General features: G+C 40.6%; 1 protein-coding gene across 1 annotated transcript; it reads right to left on the reverse strand.

Annotated features, from left to right (window-relative positions):
- Window positions 1-833: 833 nt before the first annotated feature.
- reps1 (RALBP1 associated Eps domain containing 1) lies at window positions 834-21,140 on the reverse strand. Its single transcript, XM_039781269.1, is given in 20 exon segments — window positions 834-1,480; window positions 1,570-1,675; window positions 1,812-1,969; window positions 2,346-2,435; window positions 3,374-3,568; window positions 3,688-3,843; window positions 3,845-3,884; window positions 4,085-4,145; window positions 5,110-5,211; window positions 6,226-6,313; window positions 8,231-8,311; window positions 8,743-8,864; window positions 9,768-9,922; window positions 11,203-11,266; window positions 11,344-11,506; window positions 12,465-12,595; window positions 13,331-13,493; window positions 14,327-14,556; window positions 16,493-16,616; window positions 20,407-21,140. Coding segments are annotated over 20 exon segments (2,451 nt in total). The 5' UTR covers window positions 20,560-21,140; the 3' UTR covers window positions 834-1,411.
- Window positions 21,141-23,315: the final 2,175 nt, after the last annotated feature.

The following is a 23,315-nucleotide window of genomic DNA, read 5'->3' on the forward strand; positions in this document are numbered from 1 at the left end:
TGTGTCACAAGATGAGTAAAAAAAAAAAAAAGCCTTCACCATAATGATTTGGCCAATAAAGGCCTCACAAAAACATACACAAAACAATCCTGTCCAGAAGTAGCCCAGTATGTTTTATGGAGAGACTGACTACACCAAAACTCCAGTAAAAAAAAAAAGAAAAAAGTAAATTTTACATTCCTTGTTTACTGGCAGATTCCTGGTGTACAGGTTTTCATGTTTTCAAAGCCTCTAATATGTGTTGCAGCATGTCTCTGTGATTCTGCGATTCATTTTTTAACAGATTGTTTGAAAATGGTGACATTCGGGAGGCAAATGTTCAGGAGAGAGACGGCCCTTGATGATATTTAAAGCAGAAATGCTTTTAGAGTCCTGTTTTCCACAATTATTGGCCAGTTTTGACTAGGTATTATCAGCAGTAGAAAAGTAGGTACGCCAATAAGTGAGAAGACCAAGGAACAGTTCTACTTTTTTGGAAATACACTTACACGCTTTCCTTCATATCCAGGTGTTTTTTTTTTTTTTTTCCCCCAACTTTATATTTTTTTTTTTTTTTTTTTTTTTTTTTTTTATAAAAAAAAAAAAAAAGCAAAAAAAATTTTAATTTTTTTTTTTTTGTTTTTTTTTTTTTTTTTTTTTTTTGGGGGGGGGGGGGGGGGGCCCTTTTTTTCTGCTACCTGTCTTTATTCTGTTTTTTTTTTTTTTTTTTTTTTTTTTTTTTTTTAAGTTAAAGCTAAGCTGATCCAGACTCCCATTTCTGTACTTAACACACATGAGATTGATATGGATCTTCTCATCCAACTCTAAAAAAAGAAAGCCAAGCAGCATCCCCCAAAAAAATACAAAACTGCTTCTATTAATTTAGGAGTTTTGTGCGACAGAACACCCCAAGACAGAATAAACATATTGTTGCTAGCTTCAAGTCACTAAACAGAAACACAAATACACAAACGGTCACACACACACACGCACACACGCCAAACACACTCCGCCTTCCTACTTCAGTCATTCAGAGAGTCATCAGACACCAGCAGTTTGTCTTCAGACGGCACTCGCAGTTGGAGCGGCTTGTCCGTCACTCCTAACCGTTTCTCAGTCCGCTGTTGTCCTCGCGTTCACCTCTCTGTAGAGAAATTTGAAAAGTGCCAGTTTGTAAAATTCACCCCATCCCCCCCAATGCTCCTGTCACCTCCTCCTCTTGGCAAGACTTTGCTCTCATGTCCTTCCGGTTTATGATTAATACAAGTGTTAGTTGAGCAGTAGAGTATTAACGGAGCGCCCTGCAGCAGGTCGGAGGCTCCAGGGAAAGCCGAGATGGTGGAAGGAGGAGGGAGGGATGGAGGGAGAGTCACGCCGAGGGCCACAGCTTTGCTTCAGATGGACTACAGCTGAGTTTGCCTCTTCACGTTGGTTAAAGATGAGAGAAAGGTCTGAGCTGCTCCAGCTGGACTTCCAGGGATATCCTCTCTTCAAGAAGGTCCTGGAAAAGGACAAGTTATGTGTGATATTTTTTTTTTTGTGTGTGTGTGGAAACAGGAGTCGGAAAGAAAACACTGTAATCCTACGTACCTTCAGCTGTTGCTGCAGTTCACTGTTAAGTCGTGCCAACACTGTGTTTGTCTCTTTGTTTCTTCTGATTGAAGCTTGGATCGCCTTTTTGTCCTTTCCTACTGACCTGAAAACACACAAATACACACTTTTTACTCAAGCGTGATAAAAAAATAAAAATAAAATAACAACTTACTTTTAACAGGATCTTCCAAAGTCTTGTTAACCAACCAACCAACCAACCAACCAACCAAGTTTGCTACCTGGGGATGGACGGCTGAGTCGCCAGGACAGCTGCTATGACGTTTAACTTCTGTGGACCGTGTTGCTCGTCCTCCGGTCGTAGCTCGTCTTCAGATTTCAACCTTCGGCGCACAGGTTTTGGAGGAGGCCCTAGTGGACCAGACACAGAACCTTTGGCCTAATGGGAAGACAAAACCAAGAGAAAAGTCGACAAAAACATTGATTCAATCGGTGGCATAAAAAAAAAAAATTAAATAAACTTATATGAGTAAATAAAAAAAATATATATTTAATTATCAAATGTGCAGACAAAGAGTGGAAGCGCTGCTGGGTCTTTCTGGTGTTGTGTTCACTTACAGGTGCACTGTGTTTATTTTATCCTGTGAAGGGCTCATTGCACTGGTCTCAATTAAAAAAAATGTATGCTTATTCTCACAGTGTATTCAAAAATAATTACTCAAGACAAGATATTCGTTAGCTGTGCAGTGAATTGTTGGAAGTATTTGACCATCCATACAGTTTATATTTGACAGTTTCCGAAGGTCTTGACTTACAGAGTTGACAGTAGCTGAGACTCTATCGTCTACTTGTCCGTCACTCTTGACTGTTCTTAAAGGGCCGGCTCCCTCGGAGGACTTCTCCACCTGTAAACACAAAACAAACAGGACAGGTCAAACACGGACCTCTGAACACAGCACCAGACGATGAAAAACCTTTGGGTAAAAACTATAGAATTATGGCTCTTGCGAGAGGAATTGGTGAGATTCATATTTAAGCATGATTACAAAATTGTAAAGGACACCACACTTGTCTTTGTGAAAATGTACTATTTCATGCACAACAGATGTCATTTTTGACCATGACAAAAAGTAAATTTTTACATCAAAACTTACTTTTTTTTAATGATCAGAACACACTGGAATTTGATCTAAATAAAAATATATTAGACTACTTTGGATGAAACCATCTAAATAATGCTTAAGTGCTATTGTTTTGGTAGATATAAAGTTAAAATACGCAGTCTTATTTCACAGTTAACAGCTCAATATTGGTATCAGCACTCATTGTTGTGAAAACTTTGAACATAGAATGGTATTGTCAATAAAATAGCAGATGTCATTATTTGCAGGAAAAGTTTAGGAATGAGTACATATGGAGAAGACAAATGTATTCATTTTACAGAGGTTATTGTCTATTTTACTTACTGCTGTATATTTACCTATTTTATTAATCCTATTTTACTTTTTTTTGTAGTTATCACTACCATTTCTTATTTTTTGGATTCTTAAGTTCCCTACCAGTCCAGAACCGGCATAGAAGTACTGTGATGGGAGAGAGTGTGGGTGCTTTTGTAATGATGTGAATTTTTCTTTCTTGATCAATGGCATGTATACAGACTTAAGAGCAACATGTATAACTTATTTTTCTTTAAATAAAAAGTTTAATAACAAAAAAATAGCAGATGTTGATGTGTTTCTCACAGGACTAAACTGGCTTGCAGAGTTATGAAACCATTTGTAAAATGTTTACCATAAACAACTACGTAGAAATAGAGACGCACGCAGTCGAGGCAACAACCCACCTGTCCAGGCTCACTGTGCATGTCGACCTCCGGCAGGCTGGAAGGCTGTTCAGATGCAGCGAAGGCCTGAAACTGACTGAAGTCGGCGAAATTGGGCTGCTGGGGAATCTGTTGGGGGGAGGTGGTGGTGAGCGCCGCTCCGCCTCCTGATGCGCCCTCTGCCTCCGCACGATGCCCGGTGTGTGGTGCTGATGTCTGGAGAGAGGGAGAAGTGAAGGCCCTTCATATTGTCAAGGTCTGCACTTGATGCAGGATGTATGATGATGATGATGATGATGATGCAGTTAGACCTCATGATTTGCTGTCTGTCTTACCTGTGTGGGTAGCGGTCGAGGGGGCACAGCGGGCGGGTAAGCTATCGTAGAGGATTGTGGTTGTCCTGGGGCAGACGCGGCGGCGAAGGTGCGGTTCATGTCGAGAGACGACGACCGAGAGTGAGAGGGGTGGGGGCGGGGGGAGGGGGAGGGGGGCTACCACCTTCAGAGCCTCTGGAGACGTTCCCGACTGAGACCTGAACACAAGCATTTGTGTTTTGGGGAATTAGGCATAGGATATACATTTTTCTACTTGATCTATTTACAATGCCATTTGTCAGAGCAGATGTTAACAAAGTGGAAAGCTGGTCAAGGGTACAGATAAACAGATACAATATGCAGAGACATGTCCACAGCGCTTGTCCATAAACAAAATTAAAACGTGAAAGCCACTGACCGTTGTCTTGTGATTGGCTCCTGGTCTGAGGTGAAGGAGTCTGAACTACTGTAACCATCACCTTCATGGCAGACAAAACACAACAGCCCATAAACATTGGATCAACGTACTGACCTAAAAACCCAAATATGTGCAGTTCACAACAGAAAGTATAGAAACAGGAGTATCTATCTATCTATCTATCTATCTATCTATCTATCTATCTATCTATCTATATACATATATACATACATATATATACATACATATATATACATATATACATACATATATATACATATATATATATATATATATATATATATATATACATATATATATATATATAATATACATACATATATATATATATATATTTATATACATATATATATACATATATATATATATATATATATATATATATATACATATATACATACATATATATACATATATATATATATATAATATATATATATATATATATATATATATATAACACACACACACACACACATATACATATACATATAACATAAGAGAGATAGAAGAAGAAGGAAAATAATAGTATATATATATATATATATATATATATATATATATATAGTTAGATCGAAACTCACAGTGAGCCAAAAACATTTTCAGCATCATTTCTATGACATTAAAAAGGAGCAAATGATTTCACTTTGGCCACGCTGATGAAAATACACTTCATTCAGGTAATTTGAAGACCACAAGTTGAAAAATGAAAAAAGTCAGGAAGTATGGAGTGAGATTGGCAAACCTCTGTAGCCCGCTGCTCATTACTGCCTGAAGCTACATTAGCTGCAACTAGCATAACACACCTGAACCTCAGACTGAACGGCCTGCGGTCGAGTTGCATTGTGGGTAACGTAGGTGCCAGGTTTTGACAAGTAAGTAATGTGTGGAATAAAAAAAGTCATTATCTATGATTCTAATGCATCCTTTTAAAAAAAATTATTTTCTATGGTGAGTATGCACATGTTTTAGAAATGCAACGGTGAAGCCACTCCTTTACTCACCTACAGTGTTGGCGGCTACGAACTTCATGGAGGCAGGTAACTGGGCTTCTTCAGACAGTTCGGGAGGTTTAGCCAGCAGGGGACTGGTCGGGTGGTTGTGGTCTAAAGGTTTGAGAAATAACAGGGAGGGTATAAGTGTGGAGTCAATTTGATCTTATCCATGCTAAGTATTTATGAACAGGCTTCTTTGCGACAAGCAAATAGAATTGTTAGCGACGCGTCCAACGTTCTGTACGCAGAATATGAGCTGCTGCCATCCGGTAGAGTTCCTTGCTGCAGACTTAACAGTTTCAAAAACTCGTTTAACCCAGTGTCTATTAAGCTCCTAAATAGCCCCAAGTAAAAGGCAGAACAGGCCTGCATGACGATGGAGATTTGTAATTGTTGAACTTGTGATCTCTCTTTTTTAATTTATTTAATTTATTTATTTTGAGTAATGTTTAACTAATGCATTGCATGACACCATGTTGGGTTTTATACACCATCAGGACCATAGTACGGTCTGTTGTATGGTATTGTACAGTATCTGTTGTTTGTGCATGCTGTCTGTGTTTATTTCTTTTTACTATGGCTGCAGCATGGGTTAAGTGTTCAAGACAAATTTCCCACAATGTGGGACAATAAAGTTAATCTTGAATTTTAAAGGGTGACGACAAAAACGGAAAGCGGTTAGCAGTCTTACTACTTTCATCCCAAAATATCTTTAGTAGCAGCTTAAGAAACATGTGACCCACAAAACCAGAAGGGGACACAATGTTCTGCGGTGTACTTGACATGTACTCGTGCTGAATGTACCACAAGGACGTTATCGCACAAATCCTATGCAAGCCATTCAAAATCAGATTGCTTTTTTTTTTCTTTACATCTCCAAAATGTGCTGATATGGCTTCTCTTACGTACGTTTAAATTAACTTTGCATATAAGCTTTAACTCACACTTGTAAGTTATTTCAAGCCCTTCACAATGCTATCCATAAAAAGCCAATAAGCAAATAAAAAGCTTGTGTTTCAAAAAGCTTGCTGCTGAACACTCTAACGACAGAAACTGATTATACTCTTTTATGCAATTGTAAACTATGATGTGGACAGTCGGCCTTAAATGCGGGGGTTGTCTCACCGCTCCCAGTTCTCTTTAGCTCCATCTCCTGCATGTGGATCTTACTGGGTGTCATCCGGATGGGAACTGGGTGCACGATGGCCGTGTCCTGAAGGGCAGATTAAAGGGACAGGGGGTGAGACAGACAGATTCATGAAGGGAAAGAGACAAGTTTCACAGAAGGAGATACATTTGGAGTTACATCTGTCAATTGACTTGGTTTGATACATAACAGCGTGTGTATCAAATGCAAAAAATCTGAAGATTTGACTTAATATTTGCTTCAACTGCCATTATTTGAGAGGACAATGATTTAACTCTTTTTTTTATTTTCTAATTGAAATATTGCGATATGAACTCTTATATACATATGTAAGGTTGACTACACTTCAGTCATTTGACAGCTTTAGTTAATATTTACTTTGCAGACTAAGATTTTACATACAAAACATATGATTTTATAAAATATGTTATGTTATAGATTGAACTACCCAACAGTGTCTGAAATAGTTTAAATGATCTCCACTGCTCACTTATGCATCAGTAATAATAATCCAATGATTTAATATATAACAGGATAACATTCACAGGAGCCATTTTTCTGCATTATGAAAACTTTTATTCTTGATACTTTAAGTACATTTAGATTATAATATGTACCTTTGCGTGACATTTTCAATGCAGGACTTGTAAAAGAGTGTTTTTATAATGCAGTATAGCAAGTTTTATTCAAGTAAAAGATCTGAATACATCTTTCACCCACACCATCTTAGTAAAACGTCTACCGGTGTTATTTCATTAAAAACAGCTAATTTATTGTCCATTCCAAAAATGTAAGGGGGACATTTTACATCATTGTTCTGGTTCTTTTTTTTGCTGGGATTTCTGCCCAGAATTTCAGAGCACTCAAAAGGAATCTGAAAAAGATGCACTCTTGCAATAAGGCATATTGTGGTCGTCAATACTGCACGTTTTGCCAGATTAATAGTGGAGAGCTATCCGTGAGCCATTTATTGCTGTAAGGAAAAGAAATTCTGCCTGAAGGGCAAAAAACGTAGACACCTCAACAGTAAATGACAAAGCATCACACAAGTTTAAGTACTAACAACATTTGACCATAAATGGAAAAATGCATCTGTCACAATCTGAAAATGCACTAGCGATTGGTGGAGATCACTGTAGAAAAAGAAGGTGATGTCCAATAGAAGCTAAGCCAGCCAAATCACAACACACACTGGCCACTGCTGATGCAGCAGACTGCACTTTAAAAGAACATCATGCACAGAGATAGAGAGATAGATAGAGAGATAGAGAGATAGAGAGATAGATAGATAGATAGATAGATAGAGAGAGAAAAGATGTGTTTCCATTTAATTGTCAAGCGAATTAGAAGCAAACTTTTGAAGAAATGTGAATTATGTGCGTTTCCATCAACTGGTTTGGAGTGAATTAACGAGGCTTCAGTGTCGTTTCGTCAGAATTTGGCGCTATAAGCTACACGCAAAAGTAGAAGAAGTAGAGGTTGCCCACCGAAAACAAAACAAATCGCCTTAGCCATCTAACCCATATACGAGAGAAAGATGGAGAGAGGTCTTCAGGAATTTGGTTAAACTGTGCAAATTTGAATTGTTCTTTCATGTCAGCTAGTATTGGCTGTCTGGAGATGAAGACACGTTATGGGAATATGTGGAAAGATGCTGACAGCAGAAACCGCTGATCAGTCCTGTTAGTTAAATGTTTGCTACGTCAGAACTTTTTTGGCAAAGGCGCTTCCATATCCCATTTAGCGCATCAACTCTTTCTCGAAAACCACCTCAAGAGAGCGTAAAACCTTTTATCGAAATGTTGCGGTTTCCATACAGCTTTTCTAATATACTAGATACTAGAATGGGAATAAAAATATGTGCATAGCATAACGCCAGGAGAGAGACAGAGAGATAGAGAAAGAGAGGAGGCATGGAGATCCAGAGAGGGTTAATGTCTGTCCATTAATGGTGAAACCATGCATACTAAGTGATTGACTTACAGGGTCAGCTGGTGCAATGTTAGAGTCAAATTGGGTCAGAGTTTGTGAGCTGGAGGAGCGCTCGCTAAACGTCTCCCACTGCTGCAGGAGACAGACAGACAGTGAGAAAAAACATGTCAGTCAGCCAGTGCAGTGACATCACACATATACATCATCAGCCTGAGCCGCTACCCTCATCTGACATCATCAGCCATGGCCAGACGACGTGGTGATGTGACAACATCGGTGGGCATGGAAACAAAACAGACTTTCATACAGAACAGCAGGCTATCGCCACAGCCCAGGAAGTGAGAGAAGAGGTGCTGAATTAGCAGCGATTATGTTTTGATAATGAAGAGGATGAAGTGGCAGTCAACCCATGATGGATGGATAAAGACAAAGCACTTAAGAAAACCTGAGCAATTCATTACGATGAATCAAATGCAGACACAGCAAAAGCAAACAAGCATGGAGCTCACAGTATGTGTGATGATACAATAAGTGATCGTGTGTGTTGTATGCGTGTCGTGAACCTCATTGCTCTGGTTCATCTCTGGCCAGGCCTGGTTGAGGGAAGGCATGGAGGGAGACTTGCTGGGGGTGACCTCCACCGGGGAGCCCGAGTATCCAACATCAGCAGTCTGCTCCGGAACCTCTGAAAACCAAAAATTAGACACAGGTTAGCCAGGTTCCTCAATAATTCCTCCAACAACAACAACAACAACAACAACCAAGGATACAAATATTAAGGGTCCAGATGGTAGACAAAATGCAATAAATAGTATTGAAAAAGTGTATTTAGGCTTTTTTCTTCAGAAAGTTGCATAAAACATCAGTTGTGTTTGTGTCTAGGTCTTTACAGTGAGACTATGTAACTTTTGAAATAACAAATAGCACATTTTTCCTCTTATAAATCTAAATTTTAATTTATAAATCATTAAAACACACCCTTGATCAATTCACTCAGGAGTTTTGCAGTAGAGCTTAAATTGGTCTTGTATTAAGACATTTTTATATCAGAATTAATTTGCCGCTTACCCAGTCATAAACAACTTCAAAATGTGTGTGTGTATGTGTGTGTGTGTGTGTGTGTGTGTTTGTGTGTTATATATAAATAACAACACATAATAGGACCACAGAGAATTCGCCCAAACAGGAGGGGTAGCCTACTCGAGTCGCACACTGTGAAGTGACCCCGGAAGCACACTATAGCTAAAGATAGCTGATAAGTAAAGTTAAGATAGATACTACTGTGTAACTGACAGTCAGTTTGTTGACCTCATGGCTGTGCTACTGTTACACTACATTTAGGCATCTAACATGTTGCTGTAAGTGCAGTCTGTGGCCAGAGTGGCTGCTGTTCAGCAAAGGTTACATTCAAATTTCTGTCAGCACACTGCAGTGCTGTAACCTTACAGGTTTTATGAAGCCTGAGGGTGGGAAATTAGGGAAGAAAAAGAGAGAGAGAGAGAGAGAGAGAGAGAGAGAGAGAGAGAGAGAGAGAGAGAGAGAGAGAGAGAGAGAGAGAGAGAGAGAGAGAGAGAGAGAGACTGCATACCTGCTGAGTCATCCAGGTCAATCAGCTTTGGCATCAGGCTCTCAGGCAGCTTCTCAGGGAGGTCGTAGCCATTTTTCCTGGCCACAACCAGGTGGAAGGCGGCGCAGAACTCATCCAGGGTCAGCGCTCCGTCTTTATCGAAGTCTGACAGCTCCCTTCAAAACACACATTAGACATCAGTGAGTCTGCAGTCCTCACAAAACGTGTCACGATGGCAACTGTAGCCGCAGCAGGGAGCTTTTCTCAAAATGGATTCAGATGCCTTTTAATCTGACTTTATCTTCCCTGCATCATTCAAAAGGTTTAGTCTTGTCTTGATAGTTCAGATGGCCCGTTCCCACTAGAGCTGAATACAACATTTTGTGATGAATACAGACAAGTTCACACTGTTATGATGTGTTAGTGATATTAATAGTAACAAGTCCTACTCAAAACAACCAAAATTAAGGTTTGCTTCTACAAATATGAGCATATAAGAGTGGTAACAGGAGCTGACAGCTGGTTTTTGATATGCAGTAATTAACTGAGCAATGATCCAGGAACATGTTATTCCCCTTTAAAACAACATAAGCATGGTAGATTGGGGTTCAGACACTGATATTTGTATTATTATTATTAATTTATGTAATTTATCAAGATACAGCCTCTAATTCATCAGAAAATGCTGATTTTCTCCATTCATCTCATATCGAACATTAGGGCTGGGCATCGTTCTGGGGTAACTAATGTTTTTAGGGCTGGGTAAGAGTTTTTCCTGCATGCCTCTATAAGGTGTAATGTTAGGCAACCAATCACCAGCATTAGATCTTGGTAGAAACATGCTGCATGCTTACTGGCTCACTGACGCGGAGGAGATTTACTCCTTAGGTATTGAAATTGGGCGCCGAATGACGAGGCATTTTTCGCCAATTGATACTTTAGAGGCAATTCGGTCAGTGCCTTAAAAGTATTGAGTTCAGTACCCAGCCCTATCAAACATACACTGGTCATGATTGGTTCCTGCCCAATCCATTATAGCATTTTAATGAAAGTAAGAACCGAAGTTGTGTTTTTGTTAGCTTAGAATGAGCTCTTCATATATACATAGGTAGCGGGTCCTCTTGCAAGAAGTCCGCCATGTCGCAACGTAATGTTTCTACAGTAGCCCAGAACGGACAAAACAAACACTGGCTCTAGAGAGGTCCTTTTGCATTATTACGTTACATGAAGGCCACCATACATACTTGAAAAGGGAGGGGTGAGGAAAGGGGTAATCAGTTGGTTGCAATCTGCATCTACTGTCATCCTGCCCTAACCTATCATGTTAAAGAAAAGTATCAACTTTTAATATGATGGTCATAAATAATAGTATTAGCTGCACAGGTCGTTCAGACACCTACAGGTTACACTGAATGTCTCCAAGACAGGCAAACACAGCAGAATAGTGACGACTCACCAAATATGTGATAACTCTAAAATCGGTAGTTTGGATTTGGTGAAGAACTCTTTTGCAGCTGAACCTGGAAAACAAGGAAACAGGTGATTTATTTGTACGTGTGTGTGTGTGTGTCTGTGTGTGTGTTTGTTTTTTTCCTACCAGGTATGAAGCCGGTGAGGTCTGACTGGATGGTTTTGAACTGGTTAATATAATACTGTCTCTGCTCGTCCGTGATCTTCCACGGATCGTCGTAGCCGCTGGACTGTCGCTGGATCTCATTGGTCATTGCTGCTGAGGCCACAGTTCGTATTGTTGTGCTTTCCTACGGGAAACAACATGGGACATTTCCAGTAACATTTAAGAAAACCGCGCTGGTTTAAAGTAATATATGATTAAATACATAATTAAGTAGATCAGGTTACAATAAAACCTCTATGTACTCAAGTGCAGTTATTTCAGTGGCTGCATACTGTATGCTTCTTTCTGGTCAGTTTGGACTGGTCACACTTGAAACTATTTTAAACTAATTCTTATCAATGTGGTGATGCATTGCAAAAGGTTTTTACATTTATTCTAGCAAAGACTTCACATTATTCTGGGAATTTGGCCTAATGGGACAAACAGAAGCCCATCATCAGATCCCATCCATCAATAAAAAAATTACAAATTAAATAACATTATCTAAGAAGCTAAAAAAAATCTGCATGACGCCTGTCTAAAATCAGACACAGAGGCCTTCCCAGTTGTTGGCTTTGCCTGAGCAAGGTCACACAAGTTGCTTGCTTGAGTTTTAGTCGAGCAGCGCAGGCAGTAAAAGCACTCATATAAAATGTTGGCTCATGTTTGAGGCACCACTGTGGTTAGTGAGATATCTCAAGGTCTATGTTTGCAATTCATCTGATGAACGAGGTTGATGATGTTTACCATCATGGTTACACAGCACATTTCCTTAGTCATTCTCATACTCTATATTTATGACTTATTGTGTTACCTCCTGTCGCAACAGTATGTGAGCTTATTTTGTTTCGATTTTCTTTTTCAGCACGGCCCCGTTTCTGCTGTGTGATTAGCTGATGGTTGTTGTTTGACAGCAACCTTTTTTGTTGCATGAACAGAAGTCTGTAGTTTGAGTAAATCCCCCAACATGTTCAAGCATCAGGGCCAGAAAGAAAAGGTAGGGGTGTGCATGTCAACTGAGGAATTTAAAGCTAAATTGCTGTACCAAAGAGTATGTCTGACCCGGCATAGTACTGAGGGAGAGAAGCGTCACACTGCCCTACCTGGACTGACGAGGGATGCATTCCTGGGATTGCGCTGGATGGCGGGGTGTCTGCTGTGAAACTGACCCAGCTTTCCTGACTCAGAGGCGGGGGCGAGTGGGACGGCCACATGCCTTCACCGGGCACTGGACCTGGAGGGAAGACATCCCACGCAACACAAATAAATATACTGCAAGTGTTATAAGGAAAGGATAAGGACTGCAAACTATCATCTAATCGATATACCGTTGCAGCTCTAAAAAGGATCGTTTTCATATCATTAGTTTTTTTTGTAATATCTCCACCACATTCTGTGCACATGGTGACTCCTCTGTTCCTCTAATGACTAACTGCAGTAACTGCTTTTCTCAACTATCATCATGTACGTACAAGCTGCAAACACCAGGAAGTCACACAAAAACAACCCAATATGGCCCGTGCTGGCTTTTCTACCAAGTCTGCCACATTTCCACCATTGTGGTCATGGCCCAAAAAGAGAAGAAACCCTGCCTCTTCTTTGCTTTCAAATTTAGAAAACACACTCTCAATGAAGCCATTATTTCACCTTGTGGCCTCTTCCCATTGAATTAATTCAGGGCTGCAACTAACGATCATTTTCAGTATCAGTTAATCTGTTAAATGGTGACAAATGTTCACCTCAGTTTCTCAGGGTCCAAAGTGACACCTTCAAAGGTCATGTTTTGTCTGACCAACATACTGTCCAAAGCCCAAATATATTCAGTTTAACATTATATAACGGAGATAAGCAGGAAATATGAGAAACTGGAGAAACCGACACCAGAGAATTTGGGCATTTTTTCATTCATTCATTTCTAATTCATCATCACCATCTGCTATTCTGCAGCGGCGGGGTCGGTGGATGTTACCTGTTTGTGGTTCTCTGAACTGCGTCCACACAGCTCCAGTTGGTACCACCACCGGCTGTCTGTCTGCGTTCCCTCCACTGGGCTGCCGCTTGTGTTTCCTCCACGAGGGAGGGGAGGTGGGGGGAGACTGGTGAGGGGAGACCACGGGGGACGTCGGTTCGGGCTGGTAACACATATAAATACAATCAAACAAATGAAATATGCATGAAAATAAAAAAATAAATAAAAAAAAGGCATTCAGTAAACGACTGCAGATTTAATGAAAATAAATATCTTCATACATACGATCCTTTAAAATTTTACACACAGTGAAGAAACAGTTCAGTGTGCAGAAGTGTTATTATGGTTTCATGCGTTATGGGTATTAACTTTTCAGCAGATCCCATCTCAAATACCGCAAGATTTCCCGTCTCGAACGCGGCCGATTCTGAGCCAATAAATACTGCTTCAAAGCTTTTATCTGCTCATCACAGATATGGGACGTTCAAGCAACCAGCAAATGCACATTTCACAATAGATTCAAATAGATTAGAAGTCTAAGTAACCGACGCGTAACACACTGCTGCAAGAGACAGCGGCAGAAAACCTCAGTGTCATTTGAGCTAGAAGTACTGTATACAAACATGCACGGGAAAAAACACAGGAAACACAGCAGTTCTCCAGTGGCATATCTCTATTAACTGCTGGGTTATGCTGCAGGAGGAAATACAATGTGTGTATGATGTTCCCCAAAAGATAAGAGAATAGAAGTCCATATTTAATGCAGTTATTGCAGGACTACATGTGGGGAAAGAAGGCATGATAGTCGTTAAACATCAACCCAAAGCCTGACCCAATACCTTCATTTGTTGCCTATTCACATACATGTATTTCTATACCCTAGGATAGGCAATTAAAAAGGAAAAGTGCATAGACACGTGAGGATATAAAACATCAACAAGTACAAAATGACAGTATTTAAGTAAGTGTCTGAATGAGGAAAGTAAAACGACTAACCTGTGGGTCTATGCTGGGTACCAGGGGCTGGATGACCTCGTGGGCAGGAAGTGAAGTGGATGTTGGGGGAGCTTTCTTGTTTTGGAAACCCCGGCCTGGTGGTCTGGGCATTACTGCAGCGGCAGAGGCTGGGTACAACCCCTGACTGTCTGCGTCCTGGTACAGCGCTGCGTGCCTCGCCTCTGCCTCATTCTTCCCCACCACGAACCTGGGCAGCGGCAGGTCTTTGACTGGTGAGACAGGAATCAGTTCACAGGATTAAGAGGACAGATTAGTTTCAAATTGATTGTCAGGTGCTTTAACGCAATAAACTTGAGTACTGAAATCCCTCTCCATTGCACCAAAATTGTCAAATGACATCAGTCTGTGAAGTTTACTTTTTTGGTGTAACCACTTTCCTTTGTCTGGCCTCATCTGCTTCTTATTTTTGGGGCATTTTTTAAGGCCTTTATGTGTACAGGAGAGCTGAAGACATGAAAGGGGAGACAGAGGGGGAATGACATGCAGCAAAGGGCACCAGGTCGGAGTCGAACCTGCAGACACTGCATTGAGGAGTGAACCTCTATATATATGGGCGCGCGCTCTACCAGGTGAGCTACCCAGGCGCCCAGCCTCATCTGCTTCTACTTCAGATAATGACTTCCTACATTTCCCAGAATGCCTAGAGAAGGGACATAGACTTGTTGCAATCAGCTGTGGTTTATAGGTGTTTGTGAAGAGAGTGACAGCTGTATAATGAGGACAGTATGAGAGTACTGCCTTCCTCAAAATAAAACGTGCACGGAGTGCTGGTCTATTGAAGCTACTGACGCTGCAGTAAATGGTGTGTTTTTCTCCTCTACAGTGGATGTGTATGATTTTGAATGTCAGAACGAAATAGTAAAAACATAAAAATTCCTCACTATTGGTTTGCCATAGAACTGACAACAAAGGTTTCCTGTTTCAGGCAAGTGCTTTTTTTTTCCAAATTTAACTTCCAACATGGCAGAACTGAAAACATATTTTTTTTATCTCCATCTTGTAAAAGACTGCTAAAAAAAAACAATGCTACAAGGTCTTTACACAAAATAAACAATACCAAATAATACAAGAATAAAATAAGCAAAGCATAAATGAGTAAAACAGACAAAAAAAGGTAAGATGTAGAGTGCAAAATCATAGAGATCAAGCATCATTTTTTCATATCATAACAACTTCTTCTGAAACAGCCTTATCTTTAAGAGAGAAAGGTTTCTTAAGTCCTCCAAACATCCCCAAATTTAATAAGCATCACGTTACATCGCGTCCATTTTGCTATGAGGAAGTAGCCTCCGTGCTTCCTTATATTTACATCAAATTACGAAATCATGTCAGCAACTTCATGTTGCAATATTTCAGGCCAAACAAGCAACATAATCCCTTTTGTTTTCTGAGAGGAGTCACGCCCTTTGAGGGCTTAGACAACAGACTCTATTTAGTAAATACAAAGTAGAAACAGCTCTTATTGTCAAGTACCTGAAAACACAAATATTGGGCTACTGCCACCACACAATGCAGAATGTATCAAATCATTTTGGATTACATTACATTTTTGTCTGATGAAACAAATATCCCCCTCCCACACGCACACAGAGCGATGTGTCCTGCCTAAAGACACAGGCAGGGCATCTCACACACACACACACACACACACACACACACACACACACACACACACACACACACGGCGACAGAAGGAGGGGGTCGAACCACCAACAATAATGGCCGACCCCTCTCCACCAACTGAATAAGATGGAACTGTGATTTAATTATTTTAGCTGGCATACAATGTGTCCGCTGCCTGCAAGTTTTAAGCATCAAAAACAGAATAAAAAGCTTCACGTTCTACGTACGGCCATCATTTGCACAAATAGGCAACAAAGACTGCATTCTTTGAGAGTTTAAACTAAAAGACTTCCATACTGGCCCCTTGCTTACTGTCCCATGACCTCCTTAAAATCCATTAAGCTATAATTTCTAAACAAAAAACAAGATTCTGAAATAGTTACACCAAAAAGCTTTTGAGTCCAGTGCCACTTGTCTGAGAACCTGGTTTGTTTTACATGATGGTACAGAGAGGGAATGCGTTCCTTCTTGTTTAGAGAGGAGGTTCATCAATGGTTAAAAATTCAACTAGTGGACTCTCACCTGAGTTGAGGCTTTCCACCCTCAGCGGCAGACCGGACTGGGCAATGGCAATGAGCTTCAGAGCGATGTAGAACTGGCTCCGCCCAAAGTGGCCCAGCCGAGTGGCTCCACACAGCTCGGTGATCTACACCCACACACACAGGGACAAGGGAGAACAGTTAACAACATTGTAACCTGAAACTCTTGATATCAACCATTACTGAGAGAAGAGAAGACCAGATCTCCTTCTGTCAATTTATGAGAGTTTTACACGGAATAGTTAAACAACAAAATAAACAATATATAACTAACACTTAGGGTTTACATTAACAAGAGGCTACATTGTTTTCTTATCAGTGGTCACAAGCACTGTCACACTGTAAACACTTGATATGCTGTACTAAAGTTTCCCAAAGACTTACTGACTGAATGTGATGTGGTTTAATTGCATTAAAAAAAAAAAAAAATAAATCACACAAAAAAACAGCACAAGCAACAATCTCATTTACTCAGCTCATTGGCAGACGTTCAGTGGGTCTCGCCACTAATAAGCCTGATTATCACATATTTTGTTGTACTCTATGTCATGCTGAATCGGATCTGTCCAGAATGGTAGACTGGGCGGCACAACAGACACTACACATGGGTTTAAATGTGCACAGAAAACGCAGTGTTTCCTCTATGTTGATTGGCAAGTGGCGGTCCGCCACGGTTAGATTTCTCCCGCCACGGTATCAGAAATGTACAAAAAGCCGTGTATCAGCTGTGATTGTTAGAGAGTCGGAGAATAGCTTCACAACACGAGTGGGCACGTGTGCCACTCGGAGAAAAGGGAGAAAGAAAAAAGAGACCGGCTGTCCGGAGGGTTGAGATGGCATGTGTGCATCCTTGAGAACTGTAAGTCGTATAACTTCTGTTGTCAGTTCAAGCCTGTATTATTCTATAGGCCTAGTTCTTGCACATTTTTAGTTTCACCTTCACCTGCGAGCTATTGCACGTGGCTGTTGATTCAATACAACGCCCTTGATATCATATCACGGCATAGTAGGCTAAACCGTGTTTATTTCATACATTCATGTCCCGAAACATAATTCACAGCCAAATAACAATTAAAAGTATGTTATTTGTGCGCCGCTTCCCTTTTTTCCTCCATAAACTCCGCTTTCAGCTCCTCTGCCAGTTGCTGCATGAACTTCCTCCGGGACATTTTACAGCTGGTGCACTCCTTGGAGAGGATGTGTGTAATGATTCCAGCCAGTTGTAGCATGTATAAAGTTATATGATGTATAAAGTTATATGATTCCAGCCAGTTGTAGCATGTATAAAGTTATATGATGTATAAAGTTATATGATTTCAGCCAGTTGTAGCATGCCATGTATAAAGTTATATGAACACGTAGACAGCTACCGGCCATCTACGTGTACACCGCGCCTTTCATAGAGCGAGTGCCCGGTGCTTTTCTTCTGATTCAGAACCGAGTCCATCCACGCCGTAGTAACCTACGTTACCGACTCTGGCTTTGCCTTCGGCCCATCGGTGATGCCCACACTTGTTACTCGAGACCGCTAGTTACGTTTCTCTGACAGAGACTATGGTAGTTACTAAGCAACCGAGATGCATCTTCAACCACGCAAAAGATTAAAAACAAAACCGCGAAAATCCAAGCGGTCAATACCGTTCGTTGGGGTCTCTTTCTCTCTCTCTCTCTCTAGTATGGCCAAAATAGGTAAAAGTGATTGTATTTTCTTTGCCTTTTGTGTAATGTATATAGCCTAAAAACAATTTTAAATGAAAATAGACTCTTTTAGGAAAAGTCAGGTACCAGCAGGATTGTATTTTTTTATTTAGCAAAGTTATTACACATATAAATTTCAAAACGGTCAAAATGACCGTCCAGGCCGTTCTAGGCCACAGGGGGACCATCTAGCAGCATGTATGCTACTCAGCATTAATGGGCCACCTTTTTCTGAATTCCCCTATAACCGAGCCTTGAAATTATTTTTCCAAAAGCCAAGAAAAATCAAAAGCACACAGCAAGGCTGCCAACTTTGACACTGAGGCAAAGATGCAATTAGTTTCATTATGAATGGTTTCATACTAGAGCCTACTTTGGGTTTTGGTTTCCCTATGAAGAATTTCTTGTAAAATTCATTTTGTAGACCTACAGTTCCTCAAAAATCAAAAATACAGTTCAATCAAAACAAAATGAAAATATGCCTCAGTGTGTGTGAATAGAGGTGAATAAATATATTTGTTTGTGTTGCAGCGAAGTGTCAGCTCTGTTTAATACGGGGGGGAGGGGGGGGGGGGTCCGACAGATCTGCCCCCACTGCTAAAAAGAATCCTAGAGGAAACACTGAAACACATAGGAGATTTTTTTGGTGAGAGTGTATAATACTGTACATAGCGTGGTCGTATGAATAACGTGTGGAAACAAGGAACCTGTGGACTATTAACACCCAGCCAGGGAGTTAAACTTTGTAACATTAAGATGAGTCCTTCAGTGCTGAGAGCCACATCGCCGACAGACCGCCACAGCAGACTGATCCCTTTCTTGCTGACAAAGGACTTATTCTGAGTATGTCGGGATACAAAGCACCACTCACTTTTCTCCGCCTGTTACAACACGACACTGTAGCTGTGTGTGTCTCATTGGCTACCACCGTCTACATTTGGAAAGTGGAGGATTACAACACTGCCTAATTCTTCCACCGCACAGCTCCCCTTGTTGACCTTGATCAGGATTCTGACTCACAAACTGCAAATACTGGTCTGCTCAGAGACCTGGAGTCACGAAGAAATGGAGCTGCTGCAAGTGAACTGGCTGCTCATTACTCACAGTTAACATCGTGGATGGCATCGTGGTTGGTGCGACCATAACGTGAAAGTAATCTGACAAGTGGCAAATTTATCAGTGGGTTTGTTTACAAGGTCTGTGTGAAGGCTGGTTGAACGATTCCTCAGTCGTGCATTTATCATACAGTCTAGGTTAACGGAGCAAGGTGCCAACTTTTATACATCATATTGACAAGTGGACACTGTGACATTCAGGTCTGCGTTTCCATCATGTCAGCTCAACCTAGTGGCGAGCAAAACAACAGATTTCAATGAAGTGAGAAGACAGGAAAGAGTGGGCAGTAATCTGAAGCAAAAGGCTGATGAGGACATTATGTGCTCCAATGGTATGTGCACTGGGCACTTATATCGTCTTAGCTTTTGGATATGACCAAAGTGTTGTCTTTTACTGGTTTTAAGGGTTGCATTACAGTCAAGTGATGTCATTTTGTGAATTCACCTGACTGCTCTACCTGTTCTATTATTTGCCTTCACCAATTAGTAACTTCCTATCAAAATCGTCCTCACTTGTTCATGGCAAAGATAGAAGTCAACCATGTGTGTTAAGGGGAGACATTACAGGTGAATAGGGAACATCTTTTAACTAATAGATCTCACCATGAAACTTCCCCAGTTGATCAGTTACATTAATAGTTACATTAAAAGTATGTTTAAATATGTAAATGAGGCATTGTCTGATGCTACATTTTAGTGAATTTAGGAGAAAGATCTACAGAAACAAATAGACAAAGTGTAGAAAAATAAACACCTAAATGTGTATTTTTTGATGTTTCCCCCCCCCCCACTAGTCTGAAAGAAGACTATGGAAGCAAAATAGCTCAAAACCTTGAAATTGAAAAATTATGTTTTTGCCTGTAACGTATAGCTAGTATATAGGGACTGTGGGTGTGGGGTTAGGAGTCTGTCTGTCAGTCAGTGGGCCTTGTTGATGAGGCCCACCGCAGTCGGGAAGAAACTGTTCTTGTGGATGACAGGTCAGCTCTGACAGCCGAGGCAAGTTTGTTAAATATCCCTAAGCTGCGCTACGTTTCGTGGCCAGCCTCCCAGTCTGATGATAACACTTCAGAAACTAGCTTACCTGCAGGACAACTTCGCTGGGTAGCTGGGCCGCCCGGAAAAGGTCAAGAACTCTCCCATTGGAAGCCACTTTTTTGGTGTTGTCCGTGTCGCAGTAGACGAACAAATCCGAGTAATATTTCTGTTCGACATCAGTCAGCGTTAGACTTTCCATCGTAGTACAAATCGACCCTGAAAACCAGACTACTTGGCTGTTGATTAGCCCTAAGCCAATGGCTGGGGCAGGATCCCAAAAATGGGCGAGACTTCAGGCGTTACTGCACCAGCTAGGTCAGCAGTAATAATGTTCTTGTTGTCGTCTAATCCCACTCTCTGTTAAGACCCTAACACTATCTGTTGACAACGACAGCTGATGACCGCTCAAATAGTCAAATAAGGAATGTTTTCATACAGTTAATCACTTAACGCTAGTTAACTTGTTGGGCCAGCCAAGCCCAGTAGCCAACAGCTGGCTAGTAGCACATCGAGCTAACAGCTACCTTGAATCAAAGTCAGTGTCACTGACGTTAAGCTAACTAGCAAGTCGCAAAGTGCGTCCACCTCCTTAGCATGGACATCTACCGCGTTATTCTCACGTTATAGCACTTCGTATCCCTTTAATCCGTTAAGGGATGGTGTTTCTGCGTGTCGTTGAAAATAAATTCCTCAGTGGGGCCGTTAGAAGTAAAGTTTCTTTTGGTTCCTTCCTCTAGTAATCTTAGCCGCCATTCCTGCCACCAGTGTCAAGCTACTCAGTTAAAGTAACACTTCCGGTAGGATTTTTCAAATTAAACACCCGTTGACGTGCACTTCAGAATCGAAATCAGCTTCATTGGACATGTATAGGCTACAAGGAATTCTGACTCCTGTTTTTGTGTGTTTTTTTCTAAAATTAGTATTGAGAAAAGAACACTGCTCTCGTTCAGCATCACAATCTATTGATATTACTAATGTTTCGATCCCTCTGCACCATCAATGGTCTCTTTTGTTATGTTTCTTAAATAAAAACGACCCCGAACACATAAAGATATGCAGTTTCTTGTGTGAGTGTATGAACACAGTGATTGGTGGTGGAATTGGCTGTTATATATAGAAGGGACACCAGCTGAAATCTTGCCTAGGGCACCAAATTAGTCAGGATCGGCCCTGAATATTAACATAAAACGATCAAGAAGTCGATGAAAAAGACACATATATAAACCAACAATGACCAACACAATGTATATATGGAAGTCAAGTGTTTATATACATTTTAAACAAATACAAGTAGGGCATAGAAATAAATATGTATAGTGGCAAGTTTACACCCCTTACTCAACCCCAAGATATAATAAAATTTTCACAGGCAATCTCCATTGAATGCCCCACACCCATCATCCAGGCTAAGTGGTAATGTATTTGGGAACGTGTACCATTAAACCTGCGCTAGCTTCTGTAAAAAATGTAATTGTGTTTAAAGTACAATACGTCAAACCATGGAGCCAATTAGTATTCCAGCATAGAAAAACTGTTTCGATTACACAGAAAACAGGAAAAGACATCTAGATTAGGGGCCTTGCAGCTCCTTTTTGCTCACATGTCATGTCTTTATTTACAAAGAAAACAATTAATTTGATCTCGTTAAAAACTAAATATTGTGATGAGCCAACAACATTTTTTAGAGTAGCTCTTACAACTTCTTTCTTCCGCTGAGTCTTTTAAATAGCCTATGTTTTTATGAACGCACAAAGCAAACAAAACAAAAACCCATCTAATCAAATCATCACCCACGTCCCCCAAAATGTTCAACTTTAATTATATCTAATAAATAAATACTAGTAAAAAAAAACATAAAGTTAGGTTTTTGTTTTGAAAAACAAACTCGACAAATTTCCGGTCATATCTCAGGTTGCTTACGGCTAGCTTGATGTCTCGCGGCGTCACTGGGCTACGGTCAGCGCGAGCTCGCTTGGCCTGCAGGGCAAGGACCCGGATGAGTCATTTCAAAATAAAAGCTACACTCACACTGATACTATAATTTATGACAGACGAGACACTTTACTGTAGTGACAATACAGCCAAAAGAAATGTGTTCAATTTGTCTGTCTGTTAGAATACTACCTGGCCCATATTTCCTGTATGGTCAGTTTTGGAATATGCACCATGTAGGCACAAAACGGGAATCGAGAAAGTGTTAAAACTAGCCTACATTTTTGACACAGGGACCCTCTTCAAGACAATGCCTTAAACCATCTTAAGGTCTTCATCATGCCAATTGATACTGAAACTAATCAGTAATGTCATGCAGGAGTAGCCTAGTTGAGGGGAGAGGAGACAGGGAAAAACAGGAAGGGGAGATGAAAATGAGAGAAGGGATGCTAAAGAAGTGATGGGGAGGAAGGGATATAGGAGAGGGGGGGAGGGGGGGGGGGTAAATATGGAAATAATAAGCAAAAGGATCAGAGACATGGAGCTGCTGTGCCCTGCGCACAGGAATTCCATTTGTTTACTTTTTGGTCTTGTAAGCAGCTTCCATACTGTAATTAGCCTACATGACCCTTTCTCACTTGTCTGTTACATAGGCCTACACGTTGGATGGGAATGTTCTATATGAAGGAAATGTCTCTATTGTACTGGTTAACTTTATGAACACTGCTCTGAAGGCCTGATAACAAACAAAAAAAACGTTTTTTATTTCGTAGTTGGATGTAGACTCCTTCGCCAGACACTTTTTTAGGACTAGGAAAGGTAACTTATTTTCTAGAGGCAGGCGTCCCACCTTCCTTACCATATATGGAGTAGTGCTTGGAAGTAACGCATTGTGTCACGATGAAGTCAGTTGAGCTTTAATGGTGCCTTCAGGTGTTATGGGAAAATGTAAGTACATTTTGACATCTCACAATTGCCACTTTAGTAGAAGGTCACTTACTGAAATTTTCTGAAGTTCTCAGC

This window comes from Perca fluviatilis, chromosome 18 (genome assembly GCF_010015445.1).
Source record: "Perca fluviatilis chromosome 18, GENO_Pfluv_1.0, whole genome shotgun sequence".
Taxonomy (NCBI): Eukaryota; Metazoa; Chordata; class Actinopteri; order Perciformes; family Percidae; genus Perca; species Perca fluviatilis.